We start from the raw sequence: 26,821 nt of genomic DNA, 5'->3' as shown, positions 1-26,821 counted from the left end.
CTAAGGAAAGGGCAACTTAGTCTCACAAACCAACTCTAGCCTTTCATCTCCCTCTTCAGCAAACAAAACTTGGTGACATCTGCACTTGATTTTTTGTATATCTTATTCTTCTCCGGACGACGCTTTCTTTTTGCTCCATGATTAATTTATCTAACTCAAAACGTTCTTTTGTTTCGTTTTTTCCGCGTTACGTTTCTTGATCAGTAACGTTAGTTCAATATAGAAACATGAGTTTCATTTAAGATTTCATTATGAGGACGACTGAAGTAAAGACTACAGCTCATCGTGATTGTAAGATCGTTTAAAACGACGAGCACTTCAGCGTTTGCGCCCGATTTGATAAACTGTTCCTGTCACTTTCTACTATAGAAGATAGCACACTGCGTTGATGAACTACCTGAGATGCAGCGTTGCGGTACGTGACCTATGGGTATATCTTTGGAAGCGAATGGATGCATGCCTTGATTGTTTCCGAATATTACTTGCCATGTACAATTACACAACCCTCAACTAGAAGCCAGTATGGAAAAGGTAATTCCCGCGAATATTGGGCATATTGTTGCCTGATGAACCCTGGGGCGATGGGTGTTTTGTGCGTTCCTGCTGCACGTGCGTGGGTGCGTTTCCGGACTAGGTTGCGATGTCATTTTGCTGCACTATGAATTCTTCTGTATCTATTTTTTGCGCGGGGCATCTACGTAATAACTGCCAGGATTCATTAGTCGGCTACACACACCACTTAGAAACCAATAAAGGCATCGGTATCAATGAGGCAATAATTTGCCCTATCTGTTCAGACGAGCTGTAGTTTATAAAATGAAATAAAAAAGAGTGGCTGTCGTTACGCAGGAAGTATATAGCGGGGATAGCCTGGCACTGACTGAAAGATTAAACGCCAGTGGTATGGTCACCGCGGTTGACTCTCTGTGTGCTTCCCCGTGATACGGAAATGACTGACGGTAACCCCGCCCGGTGACATTTGGACACAAGAGGCTTGGAGGGGTTTCATCAAAAATCATACACGGATCTGATCCTTGCGTCATAAACCAACACGGCAAGATTGTGTGCGAATGTCACATTGACGGTGAGATCAATAATACAGGCTATAAATAGAACCCTAGAGTGTCTCGCGGTTTCCTTGCTTGCCGAGCCGCGAGAGGCGGGTACAAGCCGATCAGAAAATACCAAAGGTGGTTGCTGAATGACAAGAGAACACTTGAGAGTTGGTACGGAGTTTCCGATTTGGGGGGGGGGGGTGATTATTTAATTTTATGATAAATATTAGATCTTGAAATAATTCGCACTAGATCCGGAAAAGACGGTGTCAGAAGAAAACGAACGATTTCATGGTCCAAATTAAAGTAGGAGTGAATTCCGTATTCAGGAACCCACTGATGGCTAGTTTGATTTTTGTAGCCTACAACAGTCTTTTTTTGAGAAAAGGTTTCTCAGCACAAATGCAAAACAAAATTGTACTTAAGCTTAAGCCCACGCTAAAGCACCTAAAACGCTTTTCTTTCCCTTGGCAAACACTTAAAAAGCATGGTGCAATTTATCAACATCAGAAATCCCGGACAATATTGATGTTGATTTAAAAAATTCGGGGTCGCATCCCCTTTAGGGAGGCCCGTAAAGGACGACCCAAACAATCCACCTGGTTTTACGCCCCCTTGTATTTCACTTGGATGAGCTTTGAGAAGGTCCCCGTTGGGGGAAAGGCTACGCCCCCACGTGGCCCCGGCGAAGCCTACACTATCGGCGGTTCAATACTTGAGTACCTGACAGGTTCAACAGCCAGTAAACTGCTAGATTCTATAAGTTTCAACCTGTCCAATTGTATAATGGTGAGGCTATTGTTTCAGCACATTGCAAGGTTCATACCGTGACCATGGCTGAGACAAAGAGATGGCTTTTTAATTCAAAAACATTAGCCAAATAAGATGCGGGTTGATGTGTAGTATGACAGGGTACCGAAAAGGGGTGGTGTATCGCCGAGTTGAGAAGGTAGCAGCGAAAGCAGTGCGGGTCATGTGGTGGCCTTACGCCTACGTTGGAAAGTTTGATGTAGTGATTGAGAAAGTTAACGCGACAGTTTGGTATAGAAAGTTTGGTACGGTGGTTGTAACGTAATGCACAGTAGTCAGTGGCAAGGGTTTTGCCAGCGTACACGTGGCGAGTACGTTGGTTCGGGAACTTTTATTTGGTGTGGCGCGTGATTTGAAAGGTTTGGTTTGGCGAGTTGTACGTACATGTATATGGGGAGTGCGGTGTGTGTTTGAAAAGTGTGGTGTGATGAGTGCGTAGCATGTTCACATGTGGAGATTATATTGGTTTAGTGTGGCGTGTGCTTAAAATTAATGTTTGGTGTGACGATAATCCTGGCGGCATTTACACTTTCGTTTTATGCTAAAACATGTTTCACAGGAGTTGATAGTTCAACTGCTGCACATTTTCGCATTGGCAGTCGCAGGATGAACCGGGGCTTTAGACGAGTACCTGAGAGGAAACAAAACAACATTTGTCTGCTAATTACGGTTGAACATCCAGCACCCACCTACGCGCCAAGGCCCGTTTGCATAAACCTCAACCACATTTGAAACTTCCCTTGCGAGCCCATTTCTAGCGAGAGTATACTTTACAATTCAATTGATTCAATTAATATGGCATATGGTCATGTTTCTTCAAAAACGTCTTCCACATCGACACAAGCGCCTTATAGCAATTCCTAATTCTCCACGACCTTTCAAGATGGAAAAAGGGGTCGATACCTGAGAGTGTGTTATGATGTAATGGCCAGGATGCACACGCATCGTGGGTTTACATTTTCGGGCCGGGGGCTGCATGGATCATCCCACGCTACTGGTAGATACCTGTTGGCTCTCGAAGATTCCCCGAACTGTACAAGCGTAAAATGTAAACGAACTAGAGCACGGCTAGCGCTTTGGCGTCCATGCTTGGTTTTGTTTATTCAAAAATGTTTCTTTCAAACGGTCCTTTTTAAACATTTCGAACAGTTACATTGGAAAAACAGCAATATTACGAGAAATCAAATGAAATTATTAAATTAAAGGTGTGTGTAACACATGCCCTTTTATAATCATCAATTAGAGAAACCGAACTACTTAAAGGTATATAATATAATATGAAATCGAACTGCTTTTCTATTGGATACCCTGGTATATACATCCGAAACTCCCCTATATAGACTTGATGTTACTTGATACTTTCTGTAATTGAAGACAGTACTTTTCAAACCGTAGTTATCCACCAAGCATTCACCTACATTGTTTAAATGTGTGTACTCATTAAGCGTAAACCGTTTACAAGCTGATCTGAGCTGGTCTAAGATAACTCGACACTCTTTGATCAGTCACCGTCACAGTTATGCGTATAAAAAAAAGGAAGCTTGGCAGCGTCTTCCAATTTCGCCCTTACAATGTTCGGTGATTGTCGTGGTACACCGTTTTGGACCCGGATACAAAACAGGTGTGTCTTGAAATAGATATACTATTCAATAAAGGTTTCGACACCTTTAAATTGCAATTGTTTGGCACAAATTATAGACCTGCGTCATAGTGTTGCCATCTTGAATATCCTCCATTCAAATAATTGAAACCCAAATGGAGGCTAGAAAAGAAAACAAGTCTGGTTCCTTTCTTGTGCAATGAATAAGAGCAGTTTGCCATTTATCTGCTATTTAGGTAGGCCTTCGGGGAACAAGACCAACATGGCTGCATCCCTGCCATCTTCAACACTGGTTTCCTTGGTGAACTTGGCCTAGCTGGTACTCGGCCACACGCACGTGACTAAACAATGTTTGTATATAAATTATTGATACACAGTGACACGACATGCGAGATCAAATTAGTGCATGTTTGTAATTGACATTACATTTCTGTGCATAACGGAGTCGTATACGGGGAAGCATGCAACAGACGGCAGTAGACTGGTACGGAAAATGTGGAGGTATAATTAGTAGCGACACAAATAGCAACAACGTCCAATTACCCTTAATTGCACTTACTAAAGGTTGCCTGCCATCGATTCTATTGCACCAATTGAAACCTTCTTTTCTTTGGATAGCTTTTGTTCCTCCTTTTCATTCAGGAGCTTGTCTCCAGGGCATCGCGATTGTTGACTTTAAACAAATATCGCTTGTGTGGAAGAACGGAAGGCAAATTGCATTTTCATATTGGTTGAGACTCTTCTGTAGGTATGCCCTTGTTCCGTGTGTCGTTCAAGACCATTAATTTATATTAGCGTATAGCCCACTTCATTTCATTTATTATTTAGATTATAACCTTTACCATTGCGCATTATAAGGGATCACTTATTGATATGAGACATCAGTAATTGGTTAGCAAAAAAAAGGAGGAAAACACTATTTTTGTCCTTGACATCCGTGCGAGTTAAATTTTGTTTGATGATAGTGCTTGCCCCACAAGTTGCTGTGTGTTTCCTGATATGTTTGTTTTCAGTAAAATATCCACTTTTCACAATTAATTTGGTTGTAAAAACTTTATTCTAAACATCAGCATGTGTTTAACTTATGACACTCAGAACATCACATAGCTAATAGTATAAAACAAACAAACAAACAAACAAACAAACAAACAAACAAACAAACAAACAAACAAACAAACAAACAAACAAACAAACAAACAAACAAACAAACAAACAAACAAACAAACAAACAAACAAACAAACAAACAAACAAACAAACAAACAAACAAACAACCTAGTAACAAACAACCTAGTAACAAACAAAAACACACAAAACACACACAACAGCAACCCTCATATCACACACATGCTTGCAGCTCCGTTAAGTTCAGGACTGTTCTTTGTTCTCTCTTTGTTAAGACAGTTTAGCGACGTCCTCATTGGTTTCGAGCTCCGAGTACGTTCTCGGTAGCTCAAAACAAAGGGATCCATTTTGTTCATATCGAATCGTCAACCAAAAATCATAGTATATCCACATTATTTATATGAGGTCCCCTTGAATGTTCCTCTATTGTCATCAACATTCTTTAGGAATTCCCCTGTGTGTAGTACATACCAGTGCCATTGGAATTCCTGGACATTGCTCCCATTGTGTCTAAGTAACCAGATAATGTGTACAGGTGTGGGGTCATTCACACAGTAAAACAATACTTCACAGAAGATTTTTTGTGTTTAACTTGCACCCAACAGAAAGAAATTCCTTAGAAAAGGGAATCAAATGTTAACAATGGATTGACCCCCCCCCCCAAATTACTCAGTGTGGTCCAAGTTGAACAAAGAAAGACTTTGTGGAGTCCATTGTTCAACTGCACAAAAATACCCCACAAGGGCCTTCACGTAAGCCCCCTACACACCGCCCGTCATTACGTGCTCATTTCCGACTACCATTTTAGTTCATGCAAGCATTACATACGAAGTGTGAACATGAGAACAGAAAAAAAAGTCGTATAATGTAGGGATTTTTGATACAATATGTGGACTTGAATACGTCCACACAGTGTTTTGCAGTGTTGGTAAATATGATTTTCCTCGGGTGTATGGCACAAAGGAATGCCCACACAGTGACTGCAACACTGAGCCTCTTCAACTTTAGGGTGTATTCACATGGGGGTAAGTTACACTAGGGATTCTAAGAAGAAGTTGCAGACCAGGGTGTGGACAGACACTATCCCGTGTTACCTAAAGCCTAATAGGACATGCTGTCAACGCGTCAGGCAGGAGGGTGGGGTTGGAAAACAACAGTTTGGATTCCACTGAAAACCCGGAAGCCCCTGACACGTTCCCGCCTAAACGCAGAATGTACAAGTTTGTTGACCCTTTTCCGGACCAAACAAATTAACCAAGTGTTTCGAACAATGTCTGCATGGTGCAAGTAAGAGATCAAGCACATCGCCAATTCTGATAATAATAGTACTTTCTCAAAAGCTCAATATTTTGCTGTTATAAGAACATTTTTTATAATCAATACACTTGTATTGAAACTGTATTTCCACTTAGAGTCGCATTTGGAGCACTTGAAACTCAACTCAAATCAATCAACATCAATATTATTTGTTTCAATAAAAAGGGAGAATTATAAACGAATACAGTTATTTAAGTCTAATCAGTCAAGAGCCGGCCAAGAAAGATAATTATTGAAAAAGAAATGAAAATATGAAAAGCAATTCGAATGCATACATAACAACATTTTGACTGAACTGCTATCATGAAACAACAGCCCTAATAAAGACATGCAACGAAGAAAACAAACCGAACCCATAAACGTAAATTGTTCCGTTCCAAATAACGAATGTTAAACATATTATAAATATTGTAAGTTTCATTCTAGTTTCCATACGACAGGCCACTTTGATTGCAGTAAAGTACCATTTTATTTATTAAACGAGCCTCAAGCACAGACACTGAACTGAAGTGCGATATACCGAACGAGGCTGTTCTATTCGTTCGAAACTAAACGCTTCAATGTCAAACACGGGGGTGGGGGGATGTTCCGTCGGCCATGGATAAGAGATTAAAGTGTTTTACTGATCAAGACATTAAACTAAAGCGATTTAGGCCTGTCGGAAATGTTTCCTGAAAAACGAGTTGACTGTTAAGGGTATAACTTGGTATTTTGCATTAAGGTTACAGAGAACACTTGTTAACTTGATGCTGTGTGTCAACCGTGAATTTGCTATCCTTCTGTCCTACAACTATCTAGTGGAAAAAACACACCCGTCCCCTTCCGGCCCTTACCCCCAAGCTATCAATTTGAAGTCATCGCTTTGACCTATGTGCAGAAAGCAACTTGGGGCAAGATCCATCCTGTTTCTGCACGCAACATGAGTGATGAAACTGAGATATATGTACAATTTAGATAACTACTTGTACTCTGGGGAGTGATTTTGGTTCAACACTGGGGGCTCGTATAATAGAGAATCAGGGGGTGATTCAGAGGGTACTAAAGGGGCTACCGCGTCAAGGAAAGAAGATACATACACAAAAGTTCAATCGCTATTGCCGTCGATTTCACCAAGCTCTGCCTAACTTAGGACGAGATCAGTTCCGCATCCGAAAATGTTAGGACGCATTGAACTCATCCTAAATTTAAGATGGGTTACTCGTCCTAACTCGAGATAGAATCAATTCTTGCATTTCGTGAAGTCTGTTGCAGATGTATCCAATAAATGCAATCTTATAACACGTGTAGACTTGTGAAAATGATCGTTAAAACATGTGTGGTTAGGCATTGACGAACGACAACGTATATTTCTGTTCACGCTCTGTCTGTTTCGCTTCTGGTCGTGCATTATCATCTAGCCACCAGGTGGTCTAGTGGTAGGACAACTGCTCTAGCAATGCAAAGGTCGTAGGTTCGAAACCCACCCGAGTGACTTGCCTATGTTTATTTCACACTCGGAAAGTGCTGAGTTTATAGTGCTTAATACAAATCGGCTTACGGGTAAAAACAAATTGCATTATCATACAGTTAACAAGTCAAGTATTGTTCCCTACCTAGACTTGTTGACAAGTCGTGAATGTCCTGCATGCCGCGGTACGACTTGTCCACAAGTCTATTCCCTACCCAGTTCCAACCCCTGGTGCAGAAAAAAAACCAGTTCTTGTGGTATGGATTTGTTCGGTTTTCAATTACAGTTCTATATCATAAATATAAAAAACAATGACTGGTCGTGCAGAGAAAATGTAAATTATAGGGATGAGCTGTTCCAGATACATCCCATACAGGCTGAGCCTCTTGCAGTAGTAAGGGGATAGGGGAATCACAGTGTCCTTGACTTTAACGTTTCAATCAGTAGTATCTAAACCGTCTCACTACTCACCAGCCAAGCCCAGATGTTTAACTGAAAAGGAAGCCCTCGTCATAATCTGTCGATTATAATATATAACTTGTTTTCCCCCAAGCGTGACTAGTGTCACACGCTATATTACGAACATCATCATGATCATTATTATGTGTAACACGTGTACATCAGATTCATCAACAGGCAGTGTATGTATAAAATGAATATCAAGATCAAAAACTTGGCCGACCCTGACAATGTTTGTCAGACTTGTTGAAAGCAGGCAACTTATAGGATTTGTCCGTCTTCACACGAATTTCCCCGCAAGCAATACGAAATGATTTCAGGTTTTTTTCTTTTTTCAAATAGGACAAGTACAGTGAACTGTTTTTCCTCTACTCATACTGCCCCCCTGTTTTTCTCTCAATACGTTTGAGCTGAGCAGTATGCGTATTGGTTGAAATGGTACTATTTACACGGACTAGATTAGGACTATAGATTGAGTAAAGTTTGCTCACCTGTTGGCCAGTCTCCCCCATCAAGTCAGCCAGTCGTATGTGGCGACACGGAGCCATCTCGTCTACCTCACGTACAATTCACAGCTTAAAGTGAGGGTGTACTTCTTTTCTACGGGAGATACCACTCTGGCTGAAGCACTCTATTATAGGAGCAGATCCAACACCACCAAGCATACCAGCAAAGTCCATCACCGACTTGTCTTAAGCAACAAAACAAAAAGGAAAGGAACAGCAATATTATTGGCTGATAACGTTGCCATAACGACGCATCAGTTGTACCTTGGCGACGTGTGGCTTCAAACAGAGAGTAGACATGTGGTGTGTGGCTCCTTTTTCCCCCGATGACAAGAGTTGTGTATCGACAGAGGGTTTAATCGCACGGTGTATGAATGAGTGAGTTGGACGATGCTGATTGCATTCAATGATCAACTGTAGCGCTGCCCGCCGTATGCCAGCCGTTTATATACAACCAAATTATCGTGACTGTTTTAATATTAGAAACGGAGTGATGGCTAAAAATAGACTGGAGAGGATGACGTCACATTCAATATTCTCGCCGTGCCAATTCTGCGCATGCTGTATGTGTCAGTGGCGGAATTAATTTCATCTCGCCCAAGAAACAGAAATGGAGCGATTTTTTTGAAAAAGAATATGTTTATATTAAATAGAGAAGACGTTTGTGGCGCCACGTTCTTCAAGCCACCCACGTTCTCCCGAGTACTGCTGTGATATCGGGGTTGAGTATCCACCCATTCAGGTTGCTTGGCTTACGGCTGATTGAGGAAGTCGAAGATCGAGGACCGGTACAGAAAGTCCCCCCTCTTCAAATGTCAAGCCGGCTCAGATAGTTAGAGAGAAAGAAAAGAGAGCTTGACAATCGAAGAACTTGGACCCACCACCTTGCGAAGAGCGCCCATTAGTGACACCTCGTGTAATCCTTTACTATTAAAGACACATGGACCTTTTAATGTTCAACTTGAATATTCTTGACCTTTCGTACACAATGATGTCTCTTTGGTAAATTGTGATTCCAAGCGGTTGTACAAAGTGTGTTAATTGCACTCACACTGATCACTGCATGCAGACGAAATGCGCGTGAAAGTTATTTATTACGAGAAAGTAGGTTGGAAAAATCTAATGACAACCGCTGGTGCGACATTTGCTTTGGCTTGTTGGCGTTTGATGTCAATTTCACCCATTTCTTAGTCAGGCTGGGTTTAAGGGCAACAATGATCTCGTCTCTTAAAGTTTGACTATATGGCCCACAGAGTTAATTTCATACAATTGTTTTGCGGGCTCTGTTAAGAAAGGTCGAGTTGACGAACGAATGTAAAACCACACCATGACGAGGGATCAGGTTGGCTCAGTGCTGTAATATTCTAAAATACGCTCAAAGTCGTCTCACTGTGCAGTTATCACGCGTTTTGTCCAATTCGGGCACGTGGACAGCATCGGGATTCGAAACAATGCATGCAAAATACCATCTAAAAACTACTGGTCCAGAATTTACTCGGATCCTAACTCAGAAACTAGTTTTAAAAGTTAGGTTAATTAGATTATTTCGGGTCAGTTTGACCCAGATTTGGGTCAGTTTGACCCAGTTTTTAGTCAGGTTGACTCAGTTTCGGGTCGGTTTGACCCAGTTTCGGATAAGTTTGACACAGTTTCGGGTCAGCTTGACACGGTTTTGAGTCAGCCTGACCTTAAATTTGAACAGACCCTCAGAGGCCCGTGATCCGGGTTAATTTGATCCGACTATAAGACCAAAGGTCATTGGCACAGTATTTTGATACTAAAGCAAGCTGCCTACCGCCCTTTAACGAAGGGTGTTGTAAAAATTATTAGGGTTAAATCAATCAATCCGGCAATGTTTAATTACTAAATAAAGCAATGAGATGAGTTGAAAGATATATCGCTGAAAGACCATTTAACCAATCTCAGAGCCTGTTATCAGTTCTTGTAAAAAAAATGCAAAGGGCATTGCGCATTCAACGACTTACTTTACGGAAATCGACACAATGCAAACCTTCTCATTTCACCCACTTGACTGGGTACCGTAAATGAATTCTCCGAGGCTTAAGTGGCATCCAAACACACTTGTGCCTTACAACGAGGTTGTACCTATAGAGCAAGCTGCCCTGAGGTTGGATGGATCGCTAGGTATACCTAGATCAAGCCGTTTATCAGAGCCAATTTTTGTAATATTCTTTTTTATCTGAAAGGGCGATGTGCATTCAACGCCTTATTATGCGGAAATCGACACAATGCAAACCTTCTCATTTCACCCACTTCACTGGGTACCGTACTTAAGCCAATCAAGTTTCCTAAGCTCCAAAATGGCATCCAAACACACTCTTGCAATACAACGAGGTTGGTTGGATCACTGGGTGTACAAGGTAAGCTGTTCCTTTAGTTCTATGGGTACACAGCATTTTTTTAAAATAAGTGTTGTTTTGTGGAAACCCACAAAGGCCGTTGCGCATTCACGCCTTATTATGCGGAAATCAACACATTTCATCCACTTCACTGTTTTTTTTGTTTACATTTCACCCACTTCACTGGGTACCGTACATGAAGTCTTCAAGGCTTCAAATGGCATCCAAACACACTCGTGCATTACAACGAGGTTGGTTAGATCACTTGGTATACCTAGAGCAAGCTGTCCTATAGTTCTATGGGTAAACAAACAATATTATTTAAAATCAGTTTTTGTAAAAAGAAAAACTGCAAAGGGCATGCGAATTCAACGACTTATTTTGCGGAAATCGACACACTGCAAACCTTCTCATTTCACCCACTTCACTGGGTACCGTACTTAGGCCCACGAAGTCTAATAAGCTCCAAAATGGCATCCAAACACACTCGTGCAATACAACGAGGTTGAATGGGTATACACGGGGGATGTCAATGGGATACTCGATTGTCCCTCAGACTATATTCAATCATTAGCGCAGTAGAGTCGTGAATGTAAAGTTCAAGGGCTCTCGACCATCTTAGTATCAATGCCACGGTCATGTCTTGAGGAGGATGCAGAGCTTTACTCTACACGGGTATCATACCCAACTATTGTTGTCTTTATACTTCAAGAAAGAGGGATGTAGGATGAAGGCATCCTTTCATGCGAGCACGAACCTTATCGTCTTCAGACTACGTCACGAAAATATGCGTTTTATGCGGTAACATGGTGATGTGTGTGGTTTGACCAATGACCTGATTGTGTTAAAGGGGCAAGACACCACATTGACCTAGAGAGATTTGCGCGGAATTCCGATCTCGATCTGTATTCCCTTTGTTATGACTAATTGAACAGTAGTATTAAATATGAAGACAAATAATAATAATAAAATCGAAGTCCTACATTGCACACGTATCTACCCAGCAAGGTACTCAAGGTGCTGAGTATATTTTTATTAACAAACTTTCAGAAAGATGCAGGGATAAATTCTGAGACCCAATATTATTATGTAGCACCTTGTAAGGTAAGGCTCTTTTCGATAAATACACTGGGTTATTTTACATGCGTTGCACAACACATGGGACCAACGGCTTTACGTCCCATTCGAAGGACGAAGCAATGACTCCCTTTAGAACTCTTAAAAGGCATGATAGTATGGATAAAGGCTATGTCAGGGTTTGAGTTGGTTGAGGGGGACTTGAGACACCCCGCCTGCCCAAACCATCGCAAATTTGGGAACCTTTATAAGAACTTCAATGGGTACTGTTTCTCTTTTGCAAAATCAACAGGCAGGAAAATGAGCAGAAAGCGCACACACTATTAAATGAACCTCCCAAGTGCGTGTCCCGATTGGTGTACATTATAGCCCACGTTTACATGACCGGTGTTTGCAGACATCGGTCGAATTGATGGAAGTAGTTATCTTTGAAAGGCTGTATGGGATGACCTATAGCTATGAGAATGGACTAGTCCTCGGGAGACAGAAGAAGAGATGACAGTGCGTCTCAATCGCCCCCTCATGAACCAAACGAGGCGATCTACTCCCGGAAGAAAACTTCCAAAGATCAAACTTGTTCTAACAATGTTCGAGAACCATTAGCACAATTGCCATCGTACAGAGGTTGTAACTTTTGTTCAGTCTGCCGAGTGGGCACGGGTTTAGACTAAATTCAAGGAAACAGCCCTTACGCAATAAAGACGATGTGATAAAAATAAGAAGTTTACAGAGTCCCTCAGAATACGTTTTTATGATGATGATTTTAATGATGACAATTCTTCGCCTATACCCACGTATGATTCTTAAAATTAGTATTTGTTCATCTCAATTCCTACGTCATTTTGTCATGGTGGCAATGTAAAACAAGACGAACATTATAAACAACTTGAGAGGGCCTATAAATATCCATTGTGGTATTGTCTTGAGGTACATTCTGTTTTCATGAGCTGAGACAATGGATGCAAATAGAGTAAGTTACGGGGGGGCTGTGAGTCCATTGCCACAACAGGTGGATTATGTGGGGGAGGGGTGCTTGTACAACATTTGGATCTAACACTTGTTGGTGACGTTTGTTTGTGGGTAGCACTTAGTATTTGAGTGGTCGAAGGAGTTTCCTGGTACTGGTGATCAGTGATGGGGGAGGGGGTAACTGGTCCGATTTGCTGATATTTGGCAAGTCCGTATTGGGGTCGTTGGGTGGTGCTGTCGGTGGTGGTGCCAGTGGTCAGATTTGATGGTGGTTGCTTAGGTCATAATTTAGGATGAAGTGCGTTTGTAAGGGTTTGAGGGTAGTTGAGCTGCTTTTGGAGCCCTTCTGATGTTGTGTTGTTGGTGGTGTTGGTGGTGGTGGTGATGGTGGTGGTGTTAGTATTGGCGTTGGCGTGGGTGGTATTGGTGTTGCTGTTGCTGTTGGTGGTGGTATTCGTGTTTGTGAGGGTGTTGGTGTTGGTGTTGGTGTTGGTGTTGGTGTTGGTGTTGGTGTTGGTGTTGGTGTTGGTGTTGGTGTTGGTGTTGGTGTTGGTGTTGGTGTTGGTGTTGGTGTTGGTGTTGGTGTTGGTGTTGGTGTTGGTGTTGGTGTTGGTGTTGGTGTCCCTGTGGTGTCGATGGTGTTGGTTGTGCTGGTATTGATGTCGGTGGTGTTGTTGTTGGTGGTATTTGTGTTGGCGTTGGTGTTGTTGTTTGTGGTGTTGGTGTTGGTGGCGGTGTTGGTGATGGTGATGTGGTGTTGGGGTCGATGGTGGTGATGGTGTTGGTGACAAAGATGACCATCTGGTATGCCCAAAAACAGACTGTGATTAAAATTGGAAAGATCTATCCTAGCTTTAAAGCTCTGCGCTTAACAGTATCGAGGCATAATATTTGCAGGAAGTTTCACAATTAAAAGTTGCCACAGTCCTCGTAAAAATCTTCATCACAAGTTCCAAGAAACTGTTATTATCCGATCCCGCCTCCCATATCAGACAATACAACTTGTGTACTACACTATTCTATGACTTATCATGCATATTTCAAAAAGGCATCAATAATTTGGCTGACATTAACTACGACAGGAACTAGTCATCCCAATTAATTACGGCTAAAGAGGTTTTTCTTGAGGGAGACAGAAGACACAAATAATATGAGTCACACCAAAATTGTCTGCGTGTAAGGGATAAACAGGATAGAGACTGCAAATGAATCTCTAGTTTGAGGATGATACAACAAATGACGTTGTTTTTGCTTTAGTATTACATCTTGCTTCTCCATCCACAGCGTCTTCTTGTATGAGTCAATGTTTCTCATCAAGAGAAGGTAAAGTTCATCTCGCACTAGGGGGGTTGTTTATTAGAGTTTGGGTCATTGTACTGAGTTGTAACAATTCGATAACCATCAATGTGACATTGATAACGGGCTCGATTTGTATCGAGGTATTTACTCACATGTACTTTTATTATAGGTTAATTTATTATAGGTTCGACCTTATACGTGTGTATGTCTTACACCTACGTCACAGAAATTATTTGGCTCTCGCACTGAGTTATAAACGTTGAAAATTTTCATGGTTTTCTTTTAAAATACATTCTTTGGAAAAAATGTCCTTCGTTTAGCTACGGAGAAGCTGGTATACAACACGCGTATAGGGGAACGATGACTTTCTGGGAATCTGGGGTCGGTCTGACCTTGATACTGGTCAAGTCTAGTATAGATTCCGAAGGGTCGGTTTAAGCTGGAATCTGGATTCGAAGTTCAGTCAAACAACTGTATTCTGGTCAGCCTGACCTGAGTTCCGGGATCGATCTAACCTGGATTCCGGAATCAGTCTTACCATGGAGCTCCATGGTCTTACTGGATTCCGGGATCAGGGTAACCTGGATTCCGGGATCAGTATAACCTGGATTCCGGGATCAGTCTAACCTGGAATCCGGGATCAGTTTAACCTGGGTTCCGGGACCAGTCTAACCTGGATTCCGGGATCAGTCTAACCTGGAATCCGGGATCAGTTTAACCTGGGTTCCGGGACCAGTCTAACCTGGATTCCGGGACCAGTGTAACCTGGATTCCGGGATCAGTCTAACCTGGAATCCGGGATCAGTGTAACCTGGATTCCGTGATCAGTCTAACCAGGATTCCAGTATCAGGCTAACCTGGATTCCTGGATCAGTCTTACCTGGATTTCCGATCAGTCTAACCTGGATTCCTGGATCAGTCTAACCTGGATGTCAGGATCAATCTACCCGGAATCCGGGACCAGGGTTGCGGGATCTGAACCTACCACGGATGTTGAGACAAATTTATCAGCCTTTTGATTGGATCAGGCTAACCTGGATTTAAAACGATTCCGGAATCAGTCTACCCTGTATTCCGGGATCAGTCTAACCAGGATTCCGGATTCAGTCTAACCTGGATTCCAGGATCAGTGTAACCAGAATGCTGGGATCAGCTAACCTGAATTCTGAAATCAGTCTAACCTTGATTCCGAAATAAAGTCTAACCTCGATTTCGGGATCAGTCGAACCTGAATTCAGAATCTAACACTGACTTCAAGACAAATTTGTCTTTCTTCTGATTGATTCAGTCTAACCTGCACTTCTGGGCGATTCTGAACTGTGGAGTCAGTCCAAGGTTGCGTTTGACCTAGAGTCTGGCTCAATCCCATCTGAAATACGGGGTCAATACAATTATAGTCTAACCTTGACCCGTGGGTCGGATTAACCAGGATTGCTAGGTCAGTGTTTATGCATAGTCAGGGTGAGTACATTCTGGGTCAGTCTAATCCGCATCCTGGAGTTTGAATTTAAGATAGGTATATACTTCCTCAACCCGTATAATAACAAACATGCATTTTTATGTTATCATCTTTTTACATTATTAGGTTAACTGCAATGTTATCGCCTCTGATGTAAGGATGTATGTAACATATACAGATTCACACCAACAGGCATCCTTGTATGTATACCCTTGATATTTTAATTATATGGTTCAATAAGGGCTCTAGATGTTGAAATCACAGTAGATGTAAGAAGCGTCAACTCGTATATCATCCCTATATATAGAATCACTATAACAGGGACCGACATTGAACTTTACAGTCGCGTAATAACTCAAGGCAACCCTCATTTTGTTGTGAGTCAGAGTCCACTCACAAGAAAAACAAGAGCATTACAAGTACAAGCAGTACGGTCTGAAAAATTGAATTTGATGTGTCCCAGATAGTGACACTGCTTTAACCCAAATGTACGAGGTAAACAGTGACTTGGACACGGTATGGAAGCACCAGGGCTCGGCGAGTAAACGAGAACACGACCGCTCTCTACGCAGCGTCCACCCACGGACTCTTGCGCTCAACTAGGGGAAGAGGATGCACTTATCGTGCCCAAGTTAATATGCTGTTGCGCACTTCTAATGAAAGCAATTTTTGTTGCAGATTGACCTGATTACGTGTCTCTGTCACCCTTTCGAAAATAAAAACATTTTATATGACAACAGAATCGTGTTTTGTTGATGAGTTGCAGTTGTTGCGAACAGGGAAGGGGGCTGCATAACAAATATGATCCCGGTTGGGAAAAACAAAATTAACAACCAATAATCAAAACAACACAAACTGGCTAACAAAATGTCATCTGAATTCACCCTTCCACTTTCAAGACTTGTTTTTAAAAAAAAAGTTTTCCTCTATTGGGTCACCACCTTCCTCAGAACTTCGGTGGGGTTTTCTTTTCAGTCGCAGTTGATTAAACTAAAACATGTGGGAAATTTGTTCGCAAAAATTCCCCATACACGCCCCACCCCCACAAGCTACCGCGAGAATTGTATGTCGAGTTTGTCCTGTTGCAAGCGTCTTCAGACCCCTTTGAGAGATGTACAATAATGTCTAAATATACAGCCTTCTGCAAATACACATAAACCACACACTGATCATTTCAGGCGGATATTCCCCTGTTTGGGAATAATACCCAGTCACAGATCTAATTTTCCAAGTTCTTGAAATCGAAAAGATGAAAAAATGATATCAGACTGGAAACTCCCACGTCTTATCTACCTGTACAAGAGCTGTTTAATTACAAAGCACTACACATCCGATACCCTTGCCTGTCAGTTCTTTCTGTTATACCAAACCAGGCAGCAAACACCTGATCTATTTCAGGCACTCTGGAATACAACACTTCGTCAATAAATAAATACAAATTTCTAATATAAAAAACTGGTTCCTCTAAAACCTGCGGCCTGCGATGCTGTGCTTTTCTTCCTCAAACGGTTTTAATACAATTCAGAAGCAATATACGTCAGCATGATCGCCCACAGGACGTCTTTGGTAAAGCACAGCCACTCGAATAACAACAGCAGTATTTACTATTCATAAAGTGTTTGCATACCCCAGAAGCTATAATCAGAATTGGTCTCTCTTTATTCATCTTGATCTTTTTTTTAAACCAGCGGAGTTTATTATCCAATTGGCATGCGACAAGGTGTTGAATAAGGACTATACATCATATAGATCACATTATGTTTTTAACACTATCAGTTTAAATTAGCTGGAAAGCTTAGGGTAAAGTGCTAACGCAGTTCATATCATCCCGCAAAACATCCCGTTTTTTACCTATTATAAAAAAAAATAATCAGGCAATCATGTGGCATAACGATTATAACGAAGGTGTCGCCCCGCAGCAATTGATTTGAATGCTCAGCATAACAAATCAGACACATTTTATTCCAAGGGGCTTGTTAAAATTGTTGTTCACGTACATAGGCCTTCAGCAAATAGTGATTGTTTCTCAGATACTAAGACGTAAACCTTTTAGCTTTCGAATCTATCTTCTCCAGCCACTATGATACATAATCTGTAATTAAAAAGACGGGAATGTTACAAATCAAAGTTTTTTCTCCATAATTGTTTAAATCAAAAACGTTTCAATGTTAAAAGTTTTATGGAGTACCCGGTTGTTTCCATTCAAGTGCAAGAACGTTCTACAGGTGTCAATCTAAATTAGCCACTCATCGGATTGAAATCTATCCCTGTGCCAATAATGCCTGCCTGTAGTACACGGCGCGGCTCAACAGTTACACGCAGTTGATTCCACACGTCATCCACATCTACATTACGCTTCAGGCCTGTCATCTGAATCGACTTAAATCGATTAGTACGACAAACCAGAGTTTCCGCTCAAATACGCTACCAATAACAAGACGTTTTCCTCTCTCCATTGGCACATTGGCGTCCCTATGCTAAATTGACAGAAGCAATGACGTCAAATAACAAATGAACCAATAAGGAGCGTTCCCCCCTCTGGACTTTATCGTGACGTCATCCACGCGCCCAAACAATATCTTAAGTAAAACGGTTAGCATGCGGTGGGTTGGTTTCCCACCATTTTTTTGTTTTCGGGTAAATGGAGCCGGCTTCCAGTTTCAATTAGTTAACCAAATAAGTAATCGATCTTGGATCACGAGGGTAATCTTGGGGGTTGACCTTAGTTTTTCCCATTTCAAGAATAGGTTGCACTTTTTTCCGAGTATGATTTTTTTGTTTTTCAATTCTGAGATATGACATCAAATTTCATAAAATAAATATGCAAATATTTCAACTATGAATAAAAAAGTGCTGTCTCAGAAGCAGTGAGTTGAAGTTAAAATTCTTGTTAAACATTGACAGGTGTTTTACATAAGGACCCATTTGCCTTCCCAAGTGGATGTACTTATAGATATGAATATTCACAAAGGAATGGCTTTTCATTGACCGATTCTATATTTAGAACTGAACCCGGGAGGGTGACTTTTGGCGTGAAATTAAACGATTGGGTTCTTGGAAACTTTCTTCCCAACACTTCAAAATCGCTGGTGAGTCTCAACACAAGGGTTAGCCTCAACAGGGGGACTTCATGGTTCACTATCCTGGGTAAAGAAAATACCAGAGGCTTTGGTTTGGATGGCTTCGATACCGCCATAAGGTTGGCTGGACAGGGGCAATCGACGAAGAGGGGCAAGAGTGCACAAACAAGCTTCTCAGACAACAATCGAACGCATTTAATTAGGAAATGTTAAGTATTGCATCTTGTTAATTATATACATAGAACTTGTTTATCGGTTCAATTCAAGAAACTCTTGGCTTCTGAGGTAGCCGTTGGCAACAGGTGGCATATTTTCGCAAGCCGTTCATGCCTCCCTGACCCCCTCCTAGGTTCCCAGATAGTCTCTCTAAAAACGGTTTGACATTGTATCACCACCTGATCGTGAAATATTACAGGCATTAATACTATAAGTTAATCAAGTATTTTATCAAGCCTTTTTTCGTTTTTAGTGGTCTGATTTTGACATTGATTTTTAATATAGTAATTATTAATAATTAGACTATTATCAATATTTTTTTATAAAATTACATTTTTTCATTTTTACAGCTTGTTGGATTATAAAACAGTGTCTCAACTTTTATTAATTTGTAATAAATTGTTTATAAATATACATAATTTTTGTTTCATGTTTAACTTTAAAAAAAAAATCTGCTATTCTGTATGATTTCATTGTTTCAGCCTCCATGTAGCTTCACGAGGGTACCTAAATTGGACTTCACGAGGGTACCTAAATTGATCCGGGAGCAGGGTTACCTAGTAATTACTTAGAGATAGGGATAAATAATTGTGATCCCTCGTCGAAATAAGGGACTTAACTTTGAGGTTTATACGGACAATGTTGAATTACTTAAGGTTCTGCTCGATAACATGCAATTCTACTCAGTTATAAGTCCCTTTTCAAAGACCCTTTATCTCCCGATGGGAATTTCAAGGTCTAATTCTCAATTCTCTCTGAGTTCTCCTTCAATGGGAAACATTGACAAAAGAACCTAAATTGCATCTGCTGTATAGAATGAACTGCGTGATATTTCAACTAAAACGTTAGTTGAAACCCCCAAAGTGCAAGTCAATTTCTTTAAAAGAATCTATTTCTGTTCTTCATTAAAACTAGGTGAGTCTTCGGCAGCGTTACGTCAATATCGCCTCATGGTTACGTCACAGTAGCTATTCTTGTGAGATTTTTGTATGAACATGTAATTAAATTTCAGGTTGTGCTAGACCGTTTTAAGGTTGTCCGACAATTTGGCCGGCATGCACCTCATACATGGAACAATTCCACTCTAAATTGGTTGGCTTTTTGCGATCACGTCATGCCGTAGCGTGTCGTCTCATTCATTACATTAGAGGTGAAGATTTGCCTTCGTGTTGCTACGCTGTCGTTTGGGAATGGGTGCTGCGGTGCAGCAACTTTGCACTCAAATTAAATTATAGTACCGTGCCAGGTATTGACATTAGTAAGGGGTGGCGCTACACATTTATTTACAGATGAAAAAAAAATCCACAGATGTTTTGTGTCCTTCTTAATAAAATATTTCTTTATTTTTTTATGTTTATGTTTTGCTTGGTGGTTTAAGTTTCATTGTTAGCAGAATGGCAGCACGAGCATGGGAAGCCAGAGCGGTTCTTGAATTATTTAGTTTTCACTTCGTAGAAAGCGCCCTCTATTGAACATAAATGACACCTAATGTCAGTGACTGCTTTTCATCTCTAATTAAGTAAAACATATATTAATAAAGCGATTCAGGTGTTGTAAACATTATTCTCCCAAATGGGTGAATGTCCACAATGGGGTAACCACCGCGTTGGTGGAAGCTACTAACCCCCTCTTTCCGACTCCAGTTTCGGCATACTTGTGTGTCGGTTGTCGTAAATTCTCGCCGGTGTTTTACGACTTGGCATGAAAGGTGTCTATGGGGTCTCTTCTTGAAGTGTGCTAAATTCTGGGAAATGGTCTGCAAGTAGTTCAAATAAGGACTGCGATTTTGTGTGGTTGTATGCAAAGCTACAACACCATGAAATATGTACAGGAGCGAAAGTCGAGTAGACTCCAATTTGAATTCCATAATTATTTTTAAATAAAGGGAAGCCGCGCGGGCGTTGGTAATTATTCAAACAAATTAATGACCATAACATCTTACTAATGGTTAAGAAGCACTGCAGCTGTTGATAAGAAATAATAGTTTGAGAAACGATTCCATTCTAAGGATTTTCAAATGTTGTAATCCAATTACAGATTATTCTTCCTGCGTGGACACAACTGCTATACAGATTGTCGGCGATATCTCAAACACGCTACACTGTTTACGACCTTTTTGAAATGCAATTTGCGCAGGTAAGCTCTGTTGCATTATTATGTACCTATGACTAAACAAAATTGAACGTTTAAAAAAAAACAATGGTTTGGGTACAATCTTTTGACATGCTTAAATGAAAGTAGGCATACATTTAAAACCGGAACACTTAGGGCCTACTCTTTCCACGCGTATATTTATAACTCATCTAAATTCGACTAGTTAAGTTTACTGAGGGACTTCTAACCAATTATAAGTGAGAATTTCTTTGTTTTGCTTCTGCACAAGATCGAAATGACCTTTTTAAATTACCCCCCCCCCCCTCCACCCTCCCCCACCCCCGGTTGCAAAACAAGGGGCCAAGCAGCAAAGCAATAATACCCTGCAGGCTGCAACTCTCCCCACTAACTTGAATGTGAGATTCCGAACTGAAGGGTGAATATTTCTCCCTCGTGGCGAATGCGCACAAGCTCACGACTATTCCATATTTTCTTCCAATAAAGTATTCAAAAAGTGTGGGCGTAAAATTAATAAATCAGATCACTTTAAATAGGTCGATCTTGCTTTTTACGCCTTAATTTTCCTGCCAAAAACAGTTTGGATGACCTCCCAAATCTGCACAAGCCAGAAATAATTTCCGTGACTTGTCGGAGCACTGGCCACCGGGCATGGACCTACCTAGATTAATACGCTCAGAGCCACGTCTGATATTTACGGTGCAACCTAAAGGTTACTGCGCTATATATTCATGGTATTTTGTTTATTGATTTTTGAAAGATCATAAAAATGTGACGATAGACCCAGTGTTGGGGACAGGGCAGAGTTGTGTTGATACCAGTCGTGTGTTTGTTCCCAGGGCTGTGTTGCAGAGATTGAGCAAAGCCTGAAGGTTCCGTCAAAGATTCACCTGTGCTAACTATACAACTTATAGCCTGGTTTACACAGACTAATATTATTAGGCATTGAACTTGAGTAGAAGCGATCCGGGGCATTTTTGTTTCCTGCCCACACAGCGATTTGCCTATACACTGACTTGTGTGTGTTTAACCCGTTCGCGTCAAGGAAAAACATCACTTTTAGCAAACAAAGAGGCTGTCATTGTTGTATAAACTTGTTACATTATTACAAAAACTAACTTGGGTCTTTAGCCTCACGTGGGAGGTGTGAAAAACAAAAACCCACCTGCTGTTTTTTAATATTAATTTATCGCTGAACTTTACACGGGACAAACAACCAGATTTCATGTTTTTCTTTCTCGCAAACAAAGACTAGAGACTGCGTATTTAAATATTTCCCGTACCAATAGTGGTTGTGGTTTAAACATTTGATAGTGCAACAAAATGCTTCATCCTCAAAGCAATAATTAGATCGGTTGTTGTCATGTCTGAAAACAGCCTATTACAGTTTGTTGGTAAACATATTCCCTCACACCTGTGTAAAAACAATGTTATCAATCAGCACCGACACATTGAAAATGGATTTGCACAAGCACTCATTAAGAGTCGACACACAAACTCGTATCACCCAACCCAACCACAAAATTCTTCTGGAGCTAGACTTTCCTGAAATTGAATTCGTTCGTTCTGAGAGATACAGTTAGCCGTTGCTAAGTATAACCATAACCATTGGTTGAAAAATACTAAGCTCGTTTTCCGTAATAAATAAGTCAAAGAAATCCCGAGTGTCACAACCAAGATACATTATAGAGACCTTACGAGTGTAGCTAATGTATACAAGGTAGTCAAAGCAATATTGTGTCGTTAAATTGGCTTGAATAAGGTAAAAACCCGAGAGAACATTACGCAATTAGCTTACAAAAATTTGGAAAGCATTATGTTATAGAACAGTTGCAATAATTAATGACGTCACACTCTTTCACAACTAAGAAGCGCCCTCTATTGGTATAATACTGTCATGTGAGCGAAACGACCAATCTAAATATTATTTTGTTAATATTTTGGCTGTTGGTTTCGGCGCCCAGTAGCAGTGATCTAATCGTAACCACAATCCATAATCCACAATCCACCTTCAGACGTGCCTATTAAAAGTTGACTGACCCCTCATGACGTAACGAGGTTTTAATAACTAGGTTACTTCGAAGGTTCCTCGTATTCTACGTATAGGTTAAGTGCGAACCCGATGGGATAAGGCTGAAGGCGCCAGAACTGGGAGTGGGAGTTCGAGTCAATAAATACTTTTATTGTTTTAAGCCATGAGAGAGAAAGCTTCTTCGAAATGGTGAAGTTTGTACAGAAAATTAAGCAAAAGAAAAGACAATATTTTGTTTAAACCAGATCTTCTCGCCTAATAAAAAGAACAAATAAAAATTGCATTTCGGAATTGCACTGTGCCACTGATAAGAAAATTGTTCTCCCTCAGCTCAAGGTGGGTTTGCTTGAGTTTGTTTTAGTGAGCATAAATTAATGCAGTGCACAGTGGCATCAGAAAATTATTCCACTCACATCATTACTTATTGCTATGAACAACTGTGATTCACAAGGGACACAAATGTCTTTTGTTACAAATCTCTCGAAGCTTAAAATCTGAATGTGAGACGTTGCTTCCGATAAGCGACCTTTGAGCTGTTGAAATTTCATTTTGTCAGATATATCATGCCAACAAGCGATGATTCACGATGGATGCTTATGGGCTGTACACAGTGAGTAATAGTTACAATAAAGTAACGGTACTTTAAAACAAGATAACATAATAAAAACATCAATATCTAGATTGGTATTACATGAAATCAAAGAAATTAGACGGGCTCTCAGTTTCAATGCCTTCACGTCTTGAAAATTACCAGCAGGTTTGACTTAATGGTCCCTTACAAAACAAAACAACACGGCTTATAGGAGAGTTTTCATTAAAGGCAGTGGACACTATTGGTTATTACTCAAAATAATTATTAGCTTTAAACCTTTCTTGGTGACGAGTAATGGGGAGAGGTTGATTGTATAAAACATTGTGAGAAACGGCTCCCTCTGAAGTGCCATAGTTTTCGAGAAAGAAGTAATTTTCCACGAATTTGATTTCGAGACCTCGGATTTAGAACTTGAGGTCTCGAAATCAACCATCTAAACGCACACAACTTCGTGTGACAAGGGTCTTTTTTCTTTCATTATTATCTCGCAACTTCGATGACCGATTGAGCTCAAATTTTCACAGGTTTGTTACTTTATGCATATGTTGAGATACACCAACTGTGAAGGCTAGTCTTTGACCATTTAGTCTCAATTACCATTAGTGTCCACTGCCTTTAATGTCAGTTCATTGTGCCAACATTTCTTCTTTGGGATGGACCTAGTTTGGATTTGTTCACGGGGGCGGGTTAATATCTTGGCCGGAAACAATTGATAATTAAGAGGAAGTTATGAATTACGAGCTGTCGCCATTGGTCCAGGGCCTTGATACGGAAACTTAAAGTCACGACAGACCGCGCCTAAATGCCACATAATGTCATTAGTCGTCCACATCTTTAGTCAAATTTGTACACAGAAACTGATCCATTATATGAAGTTATTTTTAACTTAGATAATTTCATCTAATTAGACAACTAGAAAATAATTATTGCCTATGAGAATTAATGATCGTATCAAGCGAAGAATATCGGGCCTGATTAATACCACATTCTCTGATGTAAGACCTATTTTTGAGTAGACCATTAATTTACTTCCATACATTTTGCAATAATTGTTATCCATGACAATTGACTATCCACTAAAATTCGGTAAAAAAGACCGGTTCTAACCAATCCTCTCCTCAAACACCGCTATAGAATTCACTTGGGTTGCTCTGCTGTGAAAAAGATGGTAGTTGTGTTGTGTTTTAATGTGTTTGTGCATTTCGCCCATCTTATTCTGTTTATTTATTTTAGCGTTTTTAGTATGTGAATTTATTTATTTGTTTATTTAAACAAGTAAACGGTATACTTTATTCAATAATGTGTTTTGATTTATTTTATTTTATTATGTGTTGTCATTTTAAATTACTTTTTTTTTTCCGGGGGGGGGGGGGGGGGGTAGTGAACAAGATGTTAAACGGTTCTACGTGTGTGTGTGTGTGGGGGGGGGGGGCTGGTTACGCCAGTATTTCTAGGACAAAGAGAGATGAAAAGCTTTGTTCTATATAAATTGCTTTTCTAGCAACAAGAACAAAATTCGCCAAAACAAAACACACAGAAAAACGCTCAAAATAAAGATTTGAATGTATTTCTAAGTAGTTTTCACGATGCGAGAAGAACAAAGCTCTTTGTGTGGACGACGCCAAAATAAATACTGAGAGTTGCAACATTATATCGTGATATTAAAAAATATATATAATTTATGGCAACGGATACACAAGGATGTACGTGACAATATTGGTCAATATTGTTGACTTTGAAGTGAATTTATGCAATAATTTCAGACCACTGTAACTGAATCTCATACATAAACTGCACAATCCAAAAGTCGAGGAGGGCAAAGAACAAGGAGAAACAGTTTTGTCAAGCGTTTGATTTTTTAGTAAACGTGTCAAGTTTACAGTTTAGAATTTGGATTGCAAACTTCTCAAGCTTATTATGCAATAAAACTTTAGTCTAACATTAATATGCATTTGTCGTGAAACAATTAAGGATTATTTATCTTTCGGTGTGTGCGTTTGTTTGTATGCATGCAAGCCTATAAATGCTCCGGTCCGTTTTCGAACATTCGAGTTTCTTTGTTTTGCTGTCCGATTCGTAAAACACTGCCCTCAGTAACTTTATCATCATGATGCATAAATATTCGTGGACAAAACAGTAAAATAATCAGACACTTACCTCTTCTTCGTGTAAAATCTTGTTCTTTAAGGTGTTTTCCTTTCCAGAAAAAAATACTTAAGTGGTCGATCTCTTTGATGATTATTCAACACCAAATCTCACACTGGTACCAGGCAATACCCGTGGCAATGAACTTGCAATTACCACCATGGGCTATGGAACAATTATCACAACCACAGCCGAGTTCACGTCTATTCCACAGTGGTGGCGCCCTTCGCTCCAACTTAACGGTTCACTGCAACTGCAACTCACGTATTGACTTGTTTCGAAACCGCCTCACCACGTTGTTTCGTCCCGAACCTGTAAAATCATTCCAGATTGTAGGCGTTCAGTTACATTTTACTCTAAAATCAATCAATTTATTGATGACAAGAGAGAGTGCAGCGACCAAAAGCCCGTGAACGAGTTGTACTTTAATCAAAGACTCGGGTAGAAGTTTTGAGTGATGTTTGGAACTGGCTTCAGGTGTCGTTTGACGGATCAGCCCAGAGACTAGCGGCAGTCATTACGGCACCCATCGCCCACACGACCACTGGGGTGCAATAATATACAAAGAATTTATTCCGCAACAATAGCCTTGGTATTACAGCTATGTCGTAATTCCAAGAGGACAAGCTCAAATGACACACCCGAAGGAATTCTATTTACAATCATATCAAAGTTGAACTTAACAATGTTGTTGGTCTGCTGGTGGTGGAGTTTGGGTGAAATACACGAAAGAACAAAAGTCATCATGCGAACACCTGGCAGTGTTGAAATCGTAAAAGTCAAACATTTTCGCGCGAAAAAAACTTAATAGTCTCGTCTGAAGAAAAGAAAAACCGACGACCACGAAGAGGGTTCCAACCGAACCAGCGCCACCACTTATCCACAACTTCACACTGTCCACTTTACAAGCACATCGTACAATGCAGAGGCACTTTTAATTGACTTAAAATTCGACGCCGCATGCTGATTTGTCAACATTTGGATTTCTATAATCATTGTTGATTCTGCACTCAGTAAACTTTTGATTTCGTGCCATTGACGGCCCACGGCCGCTCTTTATTGGCCGTCCCCAATGGAGACGCATGGGATGGGGCCAGTGGGAGACTAGTTTTCCCAATACTTCCGGAGCTTTCACCACCAACAGGTTACATTTCAGCCCACGC

At 40.6% G+C, this 26,821-nt stretch overlaps 1 protein-coding gene across 1 annotated transcript in view; it reads right to left on the bottom strand.

Annotated features, from left to right (window-relative positions):
• Nucleotides 1-26,821, bottom strand: part of LOC139939300 (neurotrophin-3-like) — a 50,219-nt gene that overhangs the window by 21,404 nt on the left and 1,994 nt on the right. The window contains exons 2-3 of the mRNA XM_071935062.1: nucleotides 25,671-25,970; nucleotides 8,303-8,502 (exon numbers count right to left, since the gene is read on the bottom strand). Of these exons, the coding sequence (XP_071791163.1) occupies nucleotides 8,303-8,359 (57 nt within the window). The 5' untranslated portion in view covers nucleotides 8,360-8,502; nucleotides 25,671-25,970. The remainder of the gene's footprint in view (nucleotides 1-8,302; nucleotides 8,503-25,670; nucleotides 25,971-26,821) is intronic.

The sequence above is a fragment of the Asterias amurensis genome, chromosome 7, assembly GCF_032118995.1.
Source record: "Asterias amurensis chromosome 7, ASM3211899v1".
NCBI classification, from domain to species: Eukaryota; Metazoa; Echinodermata; class Asteroidea; order Forcipulatida; family Asteriidae; genus Asterias; species Asterias amurensis.
Note: the sequence above shows the minus strand (reverse complement) of the source record. Positions and strands in the feature narration are given on the sequence as shown.